Source organism: Coenobita brevimanus, chromosome 107 (genome assembly GCF_032717465.1).
Source record: "Coenobita brevimanus isolate Jiangsu-jjx chromosome 107, ASM3271746v2, whole genome shotgun sequence".
Classification (NCBI taxonomy): Eukaryota; Metazoa; Arthropoda; class Malacostraca; order Decapoda; family Coenobitidae; genus Coenobita; species Coenobita brevimanus.
In genome coordinates this window covers 25,895,666-25,912,027 of record NC_137060.1, presented here as the reverse complement: position 1 = coordinate 25,912,027, position 16,362 = coordinate 25,895,666, and the positions used below count along the sequence as shown (strand labels likewise).

The window sequence follows — 16,362 nt, the reverse complement described above, 5'->3', positions numbered from 1 at the left end:
TTCATTGATTGATTAACTGACTTACTGACTGGTTGATTACATTTACAAAATCCTGGCGGCGCAACAAGAACTGAATAAAATCGTCCGTCGGTAGCAGGAATAGATCGTCAGGTAAGTAATAATCGCCAGCAGGTTACCGGAATGTAATCGTTTAGGGTTACGTACAGAGCGGTGAGGGGCGTAAATTAACCGCCTACGTAGAACAAAGCCGTCTACCTGTTGCAAAAATGTTAATCAATTGTCTGGCTGTTGCAGAGTAAAATTGTGCAACTCTCTCCACCTCGGCCAAACCTCCCTCTTACACAGCATAAACTAAGTGAAAGTAAAGAATATTATTTACCCATTATAATCACATAGTACAAAAAAATATATCTTTAACCCCTTCACTGCAATGATCTCTTTCTCTCTCATCTTCATTACATTATTATATTCGACCAAGGAAGGATATGTAATCGCGAAGTTACATGAGGGTGTACAGTACTTAGTCTAATGTATGGCACTAGTCTCCCTCAGATGTAATAAAGTCGTTTTTACGACAGAACAAATAAAAATAAATCCTAATGAACTCCTTGGCCCATTTAGTATAATGACGTCTTTATTTACTGACGTCCTTTGAGATTTATTTATTTATTTTATTAGAAAGACGCCTCGTACTTAAGGGGTTAACGAAGGCCTTATCTACTGCAACCCTAGTAAGAATAATTTCCCTAACTTTTTCTTTTCCTCCCTCTTTCCCTCTCTCTCTCTCTCTCTCAGGTGATAAGAAAAATAGTTCCTGGAGGTGGGTGAAGGTGTAAGTCCATTTCGAAGCAGGTAATTAGTTCTTATCAGGTGATCAACTTGCAATGCCTTCCACGAAATCACCAGGCCACAAGAAATCGATTACAAGCTCGTCTCGTTAGTGTCCATCCACTGATCTATCTTCCATGAACCCAGGTACAAACCCTTTCTGAAACTGGGGAAAACTTTACTACTTTATACTAGTTTATTTTTTTTATTCAGCTTAAGGATGTGTGTGTGTGTGTGTGTGTGTGTGTGTGTGTGTGTGTGTGTGCGCGCGCGTTTTTTTTCTATCCACAATCCACCTTGTCTCATACGTATCACTTTATTAACTTTCAATTCATCTATTTACATCTACTACCCTACCTCATCCCACCTACAAGAGGGAAAGGATAGCCTACCTGCCTGCCTATCTATCCATCTATTTAAGGATGCAGTCATTTCATTATTTACCAATTGATATGCATATAAATTTTAGAACATACTGTATATCTTAATTCATAGTACCCCAAAACGTTGTTATTCACCTACGGAATATCTCCCACTTGCTTTTGACAATTTCCACAAATATACACACAACGACACCCCCAGATCGCACAAATATCCGTATCATAATCCACAGACTGAATAAGCATTACGTATAGACCTGTAGCTGGCAGTGACGTCAACCTCCTTTACATTAGGCATCATGTGAGGTCTGGGAAGCGCAACACTCTTATCTATGCAAATAACCTTAACATAAATACCCTTTCAGAATCTATATGAATCGTGAAAACCCATGACGAGCGGCTTTTAATAGCGACAATAATGGGAGGTCTGGGACGTAGGCATAAAACCCGGAGATAAGGTATAAAACTGGAGAAAATATAGAGGTGACGGGGGAGAGTGTTTTGGCGCGCGGCTCTTTTTCCTGACAATTTTCTTTTGTCTGGGGGGTTTGAATGGAGGTGCGGGGCAGCCAGAGACGTTCAAGCTTTACAGGAATTTACGATGCAGACAAGGGGGCGCTGACGTGAATATGAATGTGCTTGTTTGAACAGTTTATCTCAAAGTGGCAGGCCGACACCCGCTAATATGACTGTATTTTGTGGGTAACTGAGGCTCGCGCGCTAACCGACATGCTGATTCCCGCTCGCAGGGGCCTCATCACGGGATTCGACGCCTCCATAAAACGACAATATAAAGCCGCTTCCATCAGACGGGGGTTTATTTTTATACTTATCTTTATGGTATCAATTACCATGCTTTATTACACGGTCTTTCTATTTTTGACCTATGCTGTTGTGCTTGAACCGCAGCCACTAAATTTTCGATTTCTTATGCTTCAAACACAGTGATAGTTCTTGAAGTTTATGGACAGGATAAGTTTATCATATATACAGTATATTTATTTACTTACCGATTTATGTAATTCAATTCTCGAAGAGATGTATACAATATTGTTAAATAACAACACATTCTTGGAACTGATAAAAATCAGGGATGCATACTCAACACAAATTTTTTGAGGGAAGGTTTTTGAGATGACGAGTAAACGACATTCTCCAGTATACAACAGGCATCCTAATATATACACACACACACGAGTATATGAACGCACACCTCCATTTTCGCAACTATTTTCACTGTTCATCCCTGACATCATCAGTGGCACCTGTAAACAAAACGACAAAAGGCTGACAAAATAAATGGGAGGTTTGCAGACTTGACCGGACGAGCGCCACACAACGCGGCCTTTGTCTGAACGCGGCCACACTTAAAAGAAAAACGGCCCAACCTTGGAAACTGGCCAACATAAAACTACAGTATCTTAAATTATTCTATTGCACCTTTGAGTATCATTGTCACTGCTGGCCTTGGCTTGGGCACGGAAATTCTGCCTTTGTGCTTGTCTTAAAAATCCACTCGTATTTAGTAAATGTCAGTACACCTAGCCACAATAACCTAATGTACCTTAACCCATCAACCTGATAAACTTAACCCAATCGAGCGTGACCTAACTCCACCCTACTTAACCCCACTCTGACCTAACTCATCTAAATGCAATCTAACCTCCCTCAATTTAACCTAACCTGACACTAACCTAACCCATGTAACTCAATGCATCCCAATTTAACTTAACCTGACTCAGCCTAACCTAATCTAACCCAGTCTAACCTACCTCAAACTAACCTAATCCATATAATTCAATGCATCCCAATCTAACCTAACCTGAGTCAGCCTGACCTAATCTAACCCAGTCTAACCTAACCTAACAAGACACACTAACCTAATCCATCTAAATCAATGCATTCAAATCTAACCTCTCTCAATCTAATCCAACCTGACAGCCTAATCTAATACCTAACCTTACCTGCCTCAGCCTGACCTACCCTACCGTACCCTAACCTTACCTAACCTACCCTAACACCTTCTGTAATCTGTTTTTATCATCTGTCTGGGGTAGAGAGATAAGGGGGAACGATTGGAAACTCATTATGGGGTCTTTGTTATGATGCCAAGTCACGATACTGAGTGTGTGTACTTTGTGACGAGGAGGGTAAAATAGAAGTAAGGTTTATTATCATCAGCATCGTCTCATCCCTACTCAGTGACGATGGTGGGGATAGCATTACGGTTTATCATCATCCATACCATCAAAACCATCATCAAACTTATTACTGTGTCATCATCACCATCAAAATCATTATCATCACCATCATCATCATTATCCTCATCAACATCACCATCAAAATCATCATTATCACCATGACCATCAAAATCATCACCACCATCATCGCCCTCATCTCTACTAACCCTTGCTCCACTTTATTATTATTATTATTATCATTACCGGCAGAAAACTCGAATCCTCATAAATATTAATACTCATCAAATATCAAGACCTCAAGATAAGTAAAAAATCAAGCGCGGATAACGTACAACTGCGGACCGAAGCACTTATTCATTTTTATTTTTTTATTTTTTACGTAATTTCAAAACTCCTAGAAGGCTACATTCTTCTCTATCAAATCTCAAGGCCGCCAGAAAATGGGAGGGGAAAAAAAAAAATCAAGCGCGGATGACTTACAACTGCGGATCAAAGCATTCACTCGTTTCTCCTTTCCTTCTCTTTTCTTTTTTTTTTTCCCCTAGAAGTATTATTCCTTCATGCATATTCTTCTTCATGAAATTTCGAGGTCGCAAAGAAAATCAATAACCAAGCGCGGATGCCTTACAACTGCGGCGCAATGCACTCGCTCACTCTTACTCCATTTTCCTTTTTTTTTTTTAAAGAAGAAATTTGAGATTGACAAGACTAACTACTTCTTATCATGTTTTACGGCCACAGATAATGAAAAGTCAAGCGTGGAAGAATTATTACGGCGACTCTGAGCACTTAAATCATCTCTCTGTCTGTCAGCCTGTCTCTCTCTCAGGAAGTAATGACTGTGTGTTTGTGTGGGGGGGAGGGAAAGAACTCTGGCCTAATGCACTAACTCCCCCCTCTCTCTCTCTCTCTCTCTCTCAAGGAAGCAATGAGCGTGTTAGTGTGTACTGAAGGGGGAAATATTCTTAATCAGGGCATGTGGAGTGACCTGGCGAAATAGATACAAGCTACAGGTAAAGATATATAAATGACAATATACTAATTCCAACCCTGGCGTACAGCAGTGAAACCTGGATAACAGAGAGAGAGAGAGAGAGAGAGAGAGAGAGAGAGAGAGAGGGAGGGAGAGAGAGAGAGAGAGAGAGAGAGAGAGAGAATGTGTGTTTATATATACCAAGAAATGCAGTAAGACAAGCCATCAATCTGTAGCAAGAAAAACACTAAAATGATAACCCTACTGCCACGCCACACCTGTACGCATTTCCATTTAATCCTCACTATAAATAAACCTAACCCGTTTTCCGACACCTATAACTCTGACTACCTCACATAATCACATCTACCTCTTCCTTACCAAAATAAATAAATAAATGATCAGTTTTCTACAACTTGTAATTCTGGCTGCCTTGTATCCTTCCTCAATAGAGAAAAACAAAAACATTCCTAACACCTGTAACAAATAAGGAAATAAAAATCTACCTCTTCTCACTAATGCAAGAAAATAAACTTAATTCTTTCTCTGACACCTGTAATTCTGATAGTAAAAAATTAATAAAAACTAAATTAATCATACATCCGTTCTCATAAAATAAACTAAGCATAATCCTACCCCTATCACCCATACTTTGACCATGAGATACAATAAACACCTATCCCTTAAAGAACAAACAAATAAATAAATACAAACACAAGCCCATTCCTAACACCTGTAATCCAACCACCTGATAAAACACAGACCTACCCCATCGCCTTCGAAAAATAAACACAGCCATTTTCCTGACACCCCTTATCAGGTTATCAGAGGCTATCAGTGGTCCAGATGGCAACCCCTCTCTGCCCTCACGCCGCGCTATGGCCACTTATCAGGCCCTTAGGTCACAGCCGAGTGCTCCTTGACACGGCTAGTCCTTCAAGTGACAGCGGTAAATGTTGGGTTTCGCCACGACACTGGTTTTATATCTCGTTATGTTAAACCGCTGGAGTGGGTGGTGATGATGATGATGATGATGAGGAGGAGGAGGAGGAGGAGGGGAAGGAAGAGGAAGAGGGGGAGGAGAAGGATGGTGGTGGTGATGATGATGACGATGATAATGATGATGGTGGTGGTGATAACGATGGTGATGATGATGATGGTGGTGGTGAAGTGGGTTAGTTATTCGCTGGTGATAATGATCATGGTGACGATGATGATGAAGATGATGATGATGGTGGTGGTGGTGAAGTGGGTTAGTTAAACGGTGGTGATGATGACGGCAGTGGTGGTGATGATGATGACAGTTTATGCACAAGAGGACGTCAGGGAATGCTGGTGTGTCGGTGCGTGAATCGCACGTTTCAGAGTGATAAGGCACAATCAAAATGCTTACCGGTACCATATATGCACACGTTCGTTTTCCTGTGCATATTTTCACTTTCTGGTCACCGGCAACCTTGCAATCCGTCAAATATTATAACATTAACAAAATCAATCCATTAATCCAGCTTCATTAATTTCCAGGTTTCTGCATAATCCATCATATTAATTTTACCATAATAATCATAACAAATAATAATAATAATAATAATGATAATAATAATAATGATAATAATAATAAACCTCCAATACAGTCTTATTAATGAACAGTTTATCATACATCATTACACTTTAGTCTCATAAACTCATTAAAAAGATTAAAGTTGCACATGGAAAATCAATTCACTTTCCTCCCCCCAGACTATTGTTTACAGCTTTATTGGGCCTTCAGAACTCCCAGGCATAATATACAACGATATAAATAAATAAAATAGATAAAAAAGTACAAAATAAGTAAAAGCTAGTTAATCATAAAGGTTATAAATGAAAATACATAACTGCTAAAAATCACAAAGGACCTATATAGGTAAATGGAAGTTTTAAAATCAGAGGAACTAAATAAACAAACAAATAAAATGAATAAATAAAACCTAAACCACAAAGGTAATAAATGAATAAATAAATAAAAGCTAAAAAATCAAAGGCCATAAATAAATAATAAATAAAAGGCTACATAAAAACCCAGGGGTACTCACTAAAGCAATCCATCCACTCCTTTTTCGACAGGCTGTTATTGGAATCAGCATCACACAGTCTTGGGAACTTCTTAGCACACTTCTTAGGCTTGATAAACTTCCTCACGGCCCTCCTCAGCCGCCGCACCTCCCGCCACTGCACCCGCCCGTCACGATTCGCGTCCAGCCCCGAGAACTTCCATTTGAGGGCTTTGCGACGAAGGCGATTTTCCGACACTGTGGGAGGAGACGGGGGGCGGGTTAGGGCCTCGTCTTCACCATCACTATCATCATCATCTTTCATTTTGCCTTTTGTGTGTGTGTGTGTGTGTGTGTGTGTGTGTGTGTGTGTGTGTGGTGCTGGTTTGTTAGGTTATCACAGTTATCATCTTTCATTTCGCCAGTGTTTATCTCCTGTTACACCTCGACATTCAAGACGGAGAGATAGCACTTTCAGGCCAAGTTAAAGTGAAGGGAATATACACTACTGCAGCAACCACCACTGTTACTCACTCTGCCTCCTGGTCCTCTCCCTCTTGTACTCCTTCATCCACTGCTGAGTGATGTTGGTGATGAAGGTGCGCCGCGTCCGCCCTGTGCATCTATCTGCTCACACGTACGCATAACAGGGAAAAGGGAGGAGTATGGAGAGAGGGGAATGAAGAGAAAGAGGGAGAAGGAGGGGAAGGTAAAGGGGAGAAGGAAGTAGGCAAGAGAAGGGGGAGGGAAGGAGAGGGATAAGGAATGGGGAGAGGGGTGGTAAAAATGAAGAGGGGTAGGGAGGAGGAGAAGGGTTAGGGTAGAAGAGGAATGAGTGGGGAAAAATGCATGAAAGGAGCATAAGGGGACAGATAGGGGGAGGGAAGATGGAGGAAGAAGAGGTGTGGAAGGGGAGGAAAAACAATAAGGGAAGGAGGAAGGGGAAGGAGAGGGAGAGGAGAAGAGGAGTAAGAGGAAAAAGGAGGGTGATGGGAGAAAAGGACGTGAAGAGAGTAGAGAAGGGTGAGGAAGCAAAGAAGAGAATATGCAAAAAATTAATGTTATCATCTTGATTAACATACCGTGTGGTATTATACTTTATATGACAAACTTTATCACACCACGCTAATTAATAATATTTATTTTGATTCATTTCAAAAGCTAACATCAAATAATTATCAGTTATCGAAGACAAACACACGATAAAGTGATGACAATACGTAACAAATCTCTCTGTTTAATTTTATAACAAACATTGTCGTATATGTCAATCATTATAACAGAACAAGCAGTCATGCATTAGTTGTAATGAATGTAGCACACCAAGGAACACAACAGGAATAAACTTACCTGTACCTAACCCATCTTCATACTAAACACAGTACTATAATTTCTTCTTTAGCAATTACACTTCCAACCATGTATGCAGAAGACAAAAATGGAGAACGGTGCAACAAAGAAACATATCTTTTTAATTCACGACAGTCTGGTGAATGCAAACTCAAGGTGCTGAAGAATGAATACATCTTTTTTTTTTTTTTAATCTCATTCCTTCAAGACTCATCATGCTATCAATAAAACAGTCTGTGCACTCCTAGGTCCTTGCAACAACAGGAGACTCATTTCAGATTTCATAATGACAGTTGCACTTCCTTGAAAAACCCGTATTCTCGTCAGATTAGGAGTTTTCAAGCACCTCCTCCTTAGCGATTTACTTTGCCTATTACAGCTCATTAGCATCTTACGTCTTTTACACAAACACAGTACAAAAATAGCATAAATGTATATATTAATGCATTACATACATAAACTGGCAAAGCAGAAGTGCCTTGAAGCCTCCCTACCAGAGGAGAATACGACCTGCTGGCTTCTATAACAGTCCTGAGGTTGAGACGGCCAACACTGCCTTGATGACCTGAACCTGACTGACATATGGTCGACATTTAGCAGCGCTCAGTTACTATCAAAACTGATACTTTCTCCAATAATTAGTCAATAACACTTAGTGCAATATGTTTGTTCATATACCATTATTTCTGAACATACCTATATTAAATGTCACCTTGTGATAATGGAATAGTTTCATGTTTTCCACAGTATATATATATATATATATATATATATATATATATATATATATATATATATATATATATATATATATATATATATATATATATTACCGAACGGTGGAGTTGCACCAATGATATGAAGTAATGTATTTACCATGCTAATATGAGTGTTTATAAATCTATTTTTAAATAAGAGAGCCACTCAACTTCTGAGGCATGGACATAATTCATAACGTGAGTGTGCACGATAAGACTCAGTCATTTAATATCTGGCCAACAACACTCACTCTGTCCATCATTGGCAATTACTGCTTTCAACGGCCTCAGCACCTACATAACCTACTGATAAGTGTACTGAGTGACTTAACTGAAGTAATTCTGACCACTGGAGGAATCCTTAAAATATGGCTCCCGTGACATACTTTGGTATTCATTAATGAAGCGTCTTTGCTATCGGTCATAAATCTGAGATTAAATGTTACTACATAAAAAAAAAATATATATCTGTCGTGTCAGGTCAGGTAAAAGGCTGAGGAATGGCTTACTCAGCATTACTCCTTACTCAGCGATTAGGCTTTACAAGAATACTATGAAAATAATGTTGAAATAACCCCCTCGAAATAAAATACTGAAATGAATGATTTACAGGGAATATTAGACCCACAAGTTTATTCTTTAAAATATTTACTTAAAAAAAAAAAAAATCGAGTAACACCGAGAAGCCGTTCCTTTTACACTTTAATAATAATAATAAAAAAAAACAGCATTCACAACTCGTGCATGTGTAGATAACAAGCAGCGGAGGTCCAGCCATTACGCAGCATGCCAGCTCTCTGCCCTCCTGTGCCGAAATAAACAATAAAACAAGGCGGAAATCACCAAACAGGGGTAGAGGGAGACAAAGGGGAGGCCCAGCAGGTTTGAATTTGGGCGAGAAACTATGAGGCCGTTAATGTCGTTGGCCTGGCAGTTAGGGTTTTCGACACTACTTCCTTATCAACGTCCTTTGCACGATACTCATTAATATTCTCTTATCTGTATTTACCTCTTGGGTGAATCCAGCATATGATGAGGATCCATATTTATCTGGTAATGGCAATAAAGCATTAACAATTAACTTTAAAAGACAAAGAAATGAACCTTTACATGGTGGTGAATTGCAACATAAACTGCAAACTTCAAATTCATGTGATTTCTTCAACATTTCTTTCTACCTTTGAATTTCTGTATACATGCTGGTAGGTATGTGACTCCTGTTCACTAACTAAAGACAGAACCTCTGTTTATTTATTTATTTACTTACTTATTATTTTTTTTTGTCATTGGGAGGCCTTAAAAACATAAAGTATTGCTTAACTGTTGTGCCAATACCCACGAAAACATCACTCTAGGCCATTCTGGAACCACCACAAGTGCTTTTATATCAACAATGCTTCCCTACAATGCAACAGGAGAATACTCATGTGCCGAATGCAAAAATACGCTGATAAGAAAGAAGACAAAGGCCCCTGGTGGTAAAGGGATGGGAGGGTGCAAGATGTGTGCTGACTGGCTTACGGTGAATGAAAGATGCACATTGACTACTTTAGAGTGACTGTGGCAGGGGTAGTGTGTGTGTTCCCTCCGCCACCACCTCACACTGGATATATATAGCAGTTTTTGATTAATGGGTAAGTAGGTAAAAGCTTATATACAGTCTTCCTGAGTAATATTGAAATTCATCTTAAAAATAGGTGAGAAATATATTGACCATCTAATTAATACTGTATACTCAATTTAGTTGTTATATACAGTAATCCCTCATAATTTTGATATATAATAATCCATTAAAATAAATGAAAAATACACTAAGTGTTTAAATGATGGAAGTAATCAATATGCTATAAGAGAATAATTTAGAAATGATATCTGATGAAGATGGGAAACATGTACATGAAACAAAATACCATAATCTAGGACTCTAAACAAGAGCCTTTTGAATAACAAGTGATAAAATACTTCAATATACGTGCCGGAGATATACTATCATATCTCCCTGTGGCTCAATTACGTACAATCATCCTTCCAATTACCAACGTACTAAACATCTGACGTCAAGAAGACAAACAAGTCTCTCCCTAAACTATAAAAAAAAAAAAAAAAAAAGAGGGGGGGGGGACTATACTAAGTGTTGACTGGTAAATGACCATGATTATGACGTTATATCACTAGGGGGTAATATTATCTAAAGCATCATGCTGTGGCAAACCATATTAGACCAGAAACTGCAAACTGGTTTACCGTAATTGGTCAACTCCCTGGGCCTGCCCACTTACACAAATTATATATATATATATATATATATATATATATATATATATATATATATATATATATATATAGTATTATATGTAACAACTTTTTTTTCCACACTGATGAGAGCGATAATTCTACCCCACAACGGCACCCACTATACCTTTGTACTCCGCGGTATCACTCCTTATTTATGGTAAATGAACCTTTTGTGCTTACACTTTTTTTGTAATGAGTGCAATGTTACCACCTATCTATAGCACCCCACCCACTTGCAATGTTGTGTATCCCCCTTATTGTATTCTTATCGCATGTCACATATTGCAAATGGAAGTATTTGCACACTTTTTCAATACCAGTGAACCAGCAATAATTCTTACCCCTAGCGATACGCCAAACTGAAGGTGCAAGAGGAGTGCTTCAGCTGCAAATGTTAAGGGTTTCGGGGATTCACCAGGTACTGATCATATCTAATTCGCAACTGTTCTATCTCAGTCACCAGTGTTAGATTTGTTTTCCTGGGAAACAACGGTGAAATGGCGGGTCAGAAAACTGACAGCTGGCAACCAAAGCAGTTCAACCCAAGCAGTCCAACCCAGGATCGCGACATAACTAGGTATTTGCTGTGTAGTAAGGACCAACCATTGTCTTCAATTAATTCAGGGGAACCATAAGATTACACAGCATATGAGAAGCAGACCAGTTTCAGCAACTATACCCAAAAATCAGACCCGAGGCCGTGACAAGCAAGATATTGGCTGCAGTTGAGAGTAACCGTCGTCTTCTAATGCAGGGGCACCGCAAAATACAATGTTGGAGGAGCAGACTAGCTGCTGACTAGTCCCAGGAGCTACACCCGAGGCCGTGGCAAAGTTATATATCTTCTGTTGTGGAGAACCGCAGTCTTCAAATAAATCCAGGGGTACCATCCACATCCACATCGTACAGGAGGACGGAGCCAAATGGTTGTGGCATGGAGCAACCAGTCTTCATTTCGGCACCATAATATAACAGTACAGGAAGACAAAACCCAGACATACAAGTATGCAGTAAGGAGAAACGGCCCTCCCCACTAAATCTAGGGGCATCATACCGTAGATACACACACAGCATAGGACCTGACGGTAGAGAGGTAGACTTCTTGACTACCGTATATCATTCGATGACCCTGTGCAAGAATGATACTGTTAGCGTGCTCGTATACTATGGTGCTGGAGTGGGACATTAACAGCAGACTCTCCGTCGCAACTCTTCGTTCACAGGAAGTACTAGAAAAAAGCTCAGGTACTCTTTATCCTGACAGTTCTAGAGAAAAGTTATAACCTACAATGATCTTCGTCTCTTAACTCAGATTTAACTGAATGGAACAGCAGACTTGACAGCCTCGTTGTCATTCCTGGAAATGGAAACCACACTTATGACTGGGAATTAAAATAAGTGTTCGTGCATCAAGGTCATGGTGCCTTAATCAAGAGGATTGGCAACTCCTACCATTCTCCAGCAGACAGTACGTCGCTACTACCCTGACGCGGAGACGAAAGACCAGGCAAAAGGCTACTACACTATTATTCGAACTTGTCTTGTTATTCTCAGCTCTCAATGTTAAATGTGTGTAGCAATGAGACTGATGGTGTTATGAAAAGTAACACAGAGTGGTAGCACAATCTTTTTCTACGGGAGCTACGTGAAATAATCTACAAGAAAAACTAATATTTGGGGCGTGTTAAAATAAACGATATACTACTAACCTTCGGAGGGACATGCAGGGGCGTGGCTGAGATATTTTAGTGCGTGTGTGTTTTGTGCGTTTTTAAGCATATTAATTAGTTACTATAATTTCGTGTTAGCTTCTGTAATATTAACCATAAAACCACTGTATTTAGTTTTTCAAAGTCCTAATACTGACCAGAATATTAAATGTTATAAATATTTACGTGTTTCCTATCATCCTTGACTTTGGATCTATCAATACCACATCAGCACCATATCCCACGAATCTGATGTTTACCGCTACATTTTCTGTATCCCACCCTGAACTTGGTTTCATTCGTTATCTACAGCAACAGGATTAATCGACACCTTTTTGACTACAATGGGAATGTAATTAACCTTTTCAACCGCAACGGAAACTCAATACTCCCTATCACCAGATCCCCGCCCACCTGTATACCTCTTTGTAAGGCACCGGTAAGTTTTGATCACTCCGTATGTCGCCAGAGCCCCCCCCCCCCTTTTTTTTTTTCGTAAATAATGATACCGACACCTCAAGCCCACAACACTCCACCCATCTCTGCACTCAGCTTTACAGTATATGTATTATTCGTTACATACGGTACAAATATGTAACTTGTTTTTACAGTACAGTATATACGTCGCGATAATCCCAACAGCACTCCATTATCTTCTGTACTTCGCTGACAAAATATTAGTTCCAAAATTGGTAAAAGATAATGACCAAGAACGAAAACTGACAAGAAAATGGCATAAGGAGGGAAGGATTAATGGAAAGAAGTGGAGGAGGACAGGACAGAATAAGTGGGATGATGAAGTGGAAGAGGACATGAGTAAAAAAGTGTGGAGTAATATATATGGTAAGAACAAAAACACGGTGTAACGATAAATTAGGTGAGGGCATGGGAACTCCAAATAAACACGGGAGAACGTATAAAGAACAAGAACAAAGCAAAATAGGTGATAGTACGGGGAGAGGAAGATCAAGAGAAGTGCATAAAAGAAAAATTTATGAAACAATACGGAAGGAAAGAGAAAAACATGAAAGAAAAATTGAGTAGGAAAAAGTGAACATGTAAAAAGATCAACAAAGGAAAATATAACAGCAAAATTAATTACATGGAGAGGAAGAGCAACAAAGAAAAATGGAATGAGAGGGAGAGGCCATGAAAGAACACGAAATATGTGTAATGACAGAGTAGATAAAAGAACAAGATAGTAGGATGGATGAGGACATGATGGTGGGCAGCGTAATTGGATTGGCAGGAGGGGTGGTGATGAGTGGTGATGGAAGGGCTTGAGTCTTTTTTCTTTCTGTCTAGGCCACAATGGATGAACCTTGGCAACAGAGGCAGAGATGTACTGATATGGGGATCAGCTATACACACTTGAGATGGGTAGATATAAAACCGATATGCAACAAACACGGAGGAAAAAACAGTTCGTAATGTAAATAAATAAATAAATATGTGACAGAAATACGTAAAGGATCAAAACCAGGTAATATCAGAACGTACAGAGATCGAATTTAGTAAAAAGTAACAGACAAGATGCAGAAAAAAAAAAAAAATTATAGTAAGTCGAAGATAAAAATACAGTGGCAGAGTAACAGGTATGAACGACAAACATTATAATCAGCATGACCTTTCCCACAAACCCGCGGCAAGGCTATACCGCCAGTAGGAGAATTTTACCCTTTCACCTCGAGGTTTTCCTGTGGCGAGTATGTCCGTTCCGAGTTAGTAAGGTTGGTACTGATAATTACAGATCAGTGAATTTAATTTGGCCCAGAATGTCGTCCTTCTGCTTCTCTTTCCACGTAGCTCTGGCAGAAAGATATGTTACCGTTCTGTAAGCCGAATAAAGTCGCCCATGGTAAGAAGGGATGAGTATTTTTACCATTCATTATTATTATTCCTCATATTATTAATGCTGGTGCTGCTATTTCTTTATTTTCACACATGTTATTATTAATTCAGCAGCATTTTACACACGCCATACAAAACACGCCCACAAACACATTAATTCGATATACTTTTCCCTCCTCCTCTTAATTCGTTACATACTCTACTTTGCTGGCGGCACGATAATGAAGCAATGTTTTCAGCCCCTCCCCGCCTTTCTTTTACGCCAATTACTGTCCCCATTCATCTGTGTGTGTGTGTGTGTGTGTGTGTGTGTGTGTGTGTGTTTAATCCCACTTATTCTCCCGCCCTTTCCAATCCATTCTTTCTTCTTTCCCATCCTGTATACTGTTGTTTATTCCTGCTTTTCCTTCTTTTTCTCCAACCCATTCCCTCTTTCCTCCATCCGTCCCTACCTACCGCCTATCCTACGCCTCTTCTTCCCACCCAGTATTCTCTTCCGTCCGCCTTTCCTCCTCCCTCCCTCCCCTTCTTTCTCCCATCCCTCCTTTTTTTTTTTTTTTTTCCCTCCCTCCTAATCTACCATATTCCCCCTCCCACCTTCCACCCTCAGGACACAGACAGCGGACGGTCATTTAACATACAAGAAAAAATAAGGACGGAAGAATGACACGCTTACAAAAAAATTAAATAAATAAAAATATCTAACCATTCATTAAACACTAAAACACTTACGGTCCAAATTGTATCGAATGAAAAAATTTAACCCGCCAGCAAAGTACGCTCGTAAGTGGCGAAAGGCCCCGCGAAAAAAAAAAAAAAAAGAGTGGAGGTTATCGAGGATGAGAGGGAGGAGTTGGGCCGCTCACAATCCCTCCTTTGTTGCCTAGACAGAGTGGTGCCGCGAGCGAGACATCATGCCCTAATTCCCCTCCACACCATCAAAACCCACTCCAAACCACTCACTTGACCTTCTTCAACCATAACCCACCTCTATCAACCCCTACACAACCTTCCTAGACCCCCAGATGCCGGAATGTAAGGGTAAATGACTCCCGTGTTGACTTAAGCCCAAGATGTCTACCACCGGCTCGTAACGCTCCCAGGCCGACCTTCTCAAGGCTTTTTGGCGCCAAATCCCCACCTCTGCCGTCTAGGTTTTCACAGCTCGTCTATCCAGCCTTATCAACCTCGCGAATGACGTCTACTCTCGTCCATTATCGTTTTTTTCTTCTTCTTTTTGCGCGCGGCTGCATCAGTAAGAGGAACTTTTTAAAAGGTTACAACGGACTTTTAAACTTTAAATGCCGATACATCCGGCAAGATCCTGCCAGACATTAAGCCCTTACGTGGGTATTATCGAGACTTAAAGGAATGTAATCCTTTTCATGCTGTTTACTTCGGTGCGGAAACCTGCAGTTACTGCGCTGCTACGTGGATTAACACCAAGACCAATTATGCGGTTATGCGGCGTTACATCATTTCTGGACAGGTACTGCGCTGTTACAAGGGACGTGGGCTTTCTACGCTGCTACATACACCAGATTAGAACATGTGTTGCGCAGTTTTATCGAATCTGGAGATGCAATACAGTAATGACACTGGAACGTTCTTCGCTGTTATAAAACATGTACAAGTATAACGCGTCGTTACGGAAGATGAAGACATGCTGTTATAATGGATTCGAAGGCTAGTTACACTTTTATCGAATTAGATGTATTATTGTTTTTAGACACAAAAGAGATTGGAAGGTGTTGCGCTGTTGTAATACACCGTTATTTGGACACTGATATTACGTCGGAAACTGTACCGTACTGAGCTGTTACAATGAAGCACAAGACAAAATTTACCTACTTGATGACGCAGTACACTACTGCATTGTAATCAGAAATATATTTAGCTGTTATGTAAGCCGTACCTATATTCACAATCATCTCTATTAGCGGGGATAATTAATTCTACGGTCTTAGCTTGTCCTGCTACACAAATCTGAGAAGGCATACCTCCGTGGATGACCTTAAAACGT

General features: G+C 39.9%; 2 protein-coding genes across 2 annotated transcripts in view; both read right to left on the bottom strand.

Annotated features, from left to right (window-relative positions):
• Positions 1–16,362, bottom strand: part of LOC145416778 (dnaJ homolog subfamily C member 9) — a 412,599-nt gene that overhangs the window by 139,757 nt on the left and 256,480 nt on the right. The window lies entirely within an intron of this gene.
• The window catches only part of magu (SPARC related modular calcium binding-like protein magu), a 146,675-nt gene that overhangs the window by 40,357 nt on the left and 89,956 nt on the right, over positions 1–16,362 (bottom strand). The window contains exons 6-7 of the mRNA XM_080285676.1: positions 6,911–6,999; positions 6,419–6,634 (exon numbers count right to left, since the gene is read on the bottom strand). Coding sequence (XP_080141802.1) covers positions 6,419–6,634; positions 6,911–6,999 — 305 coding nt within the window. The remainder of the gene's footprint in view (positions 1–6,418; positions 6,635–6,910; positions 7,000–16,362) is intronic.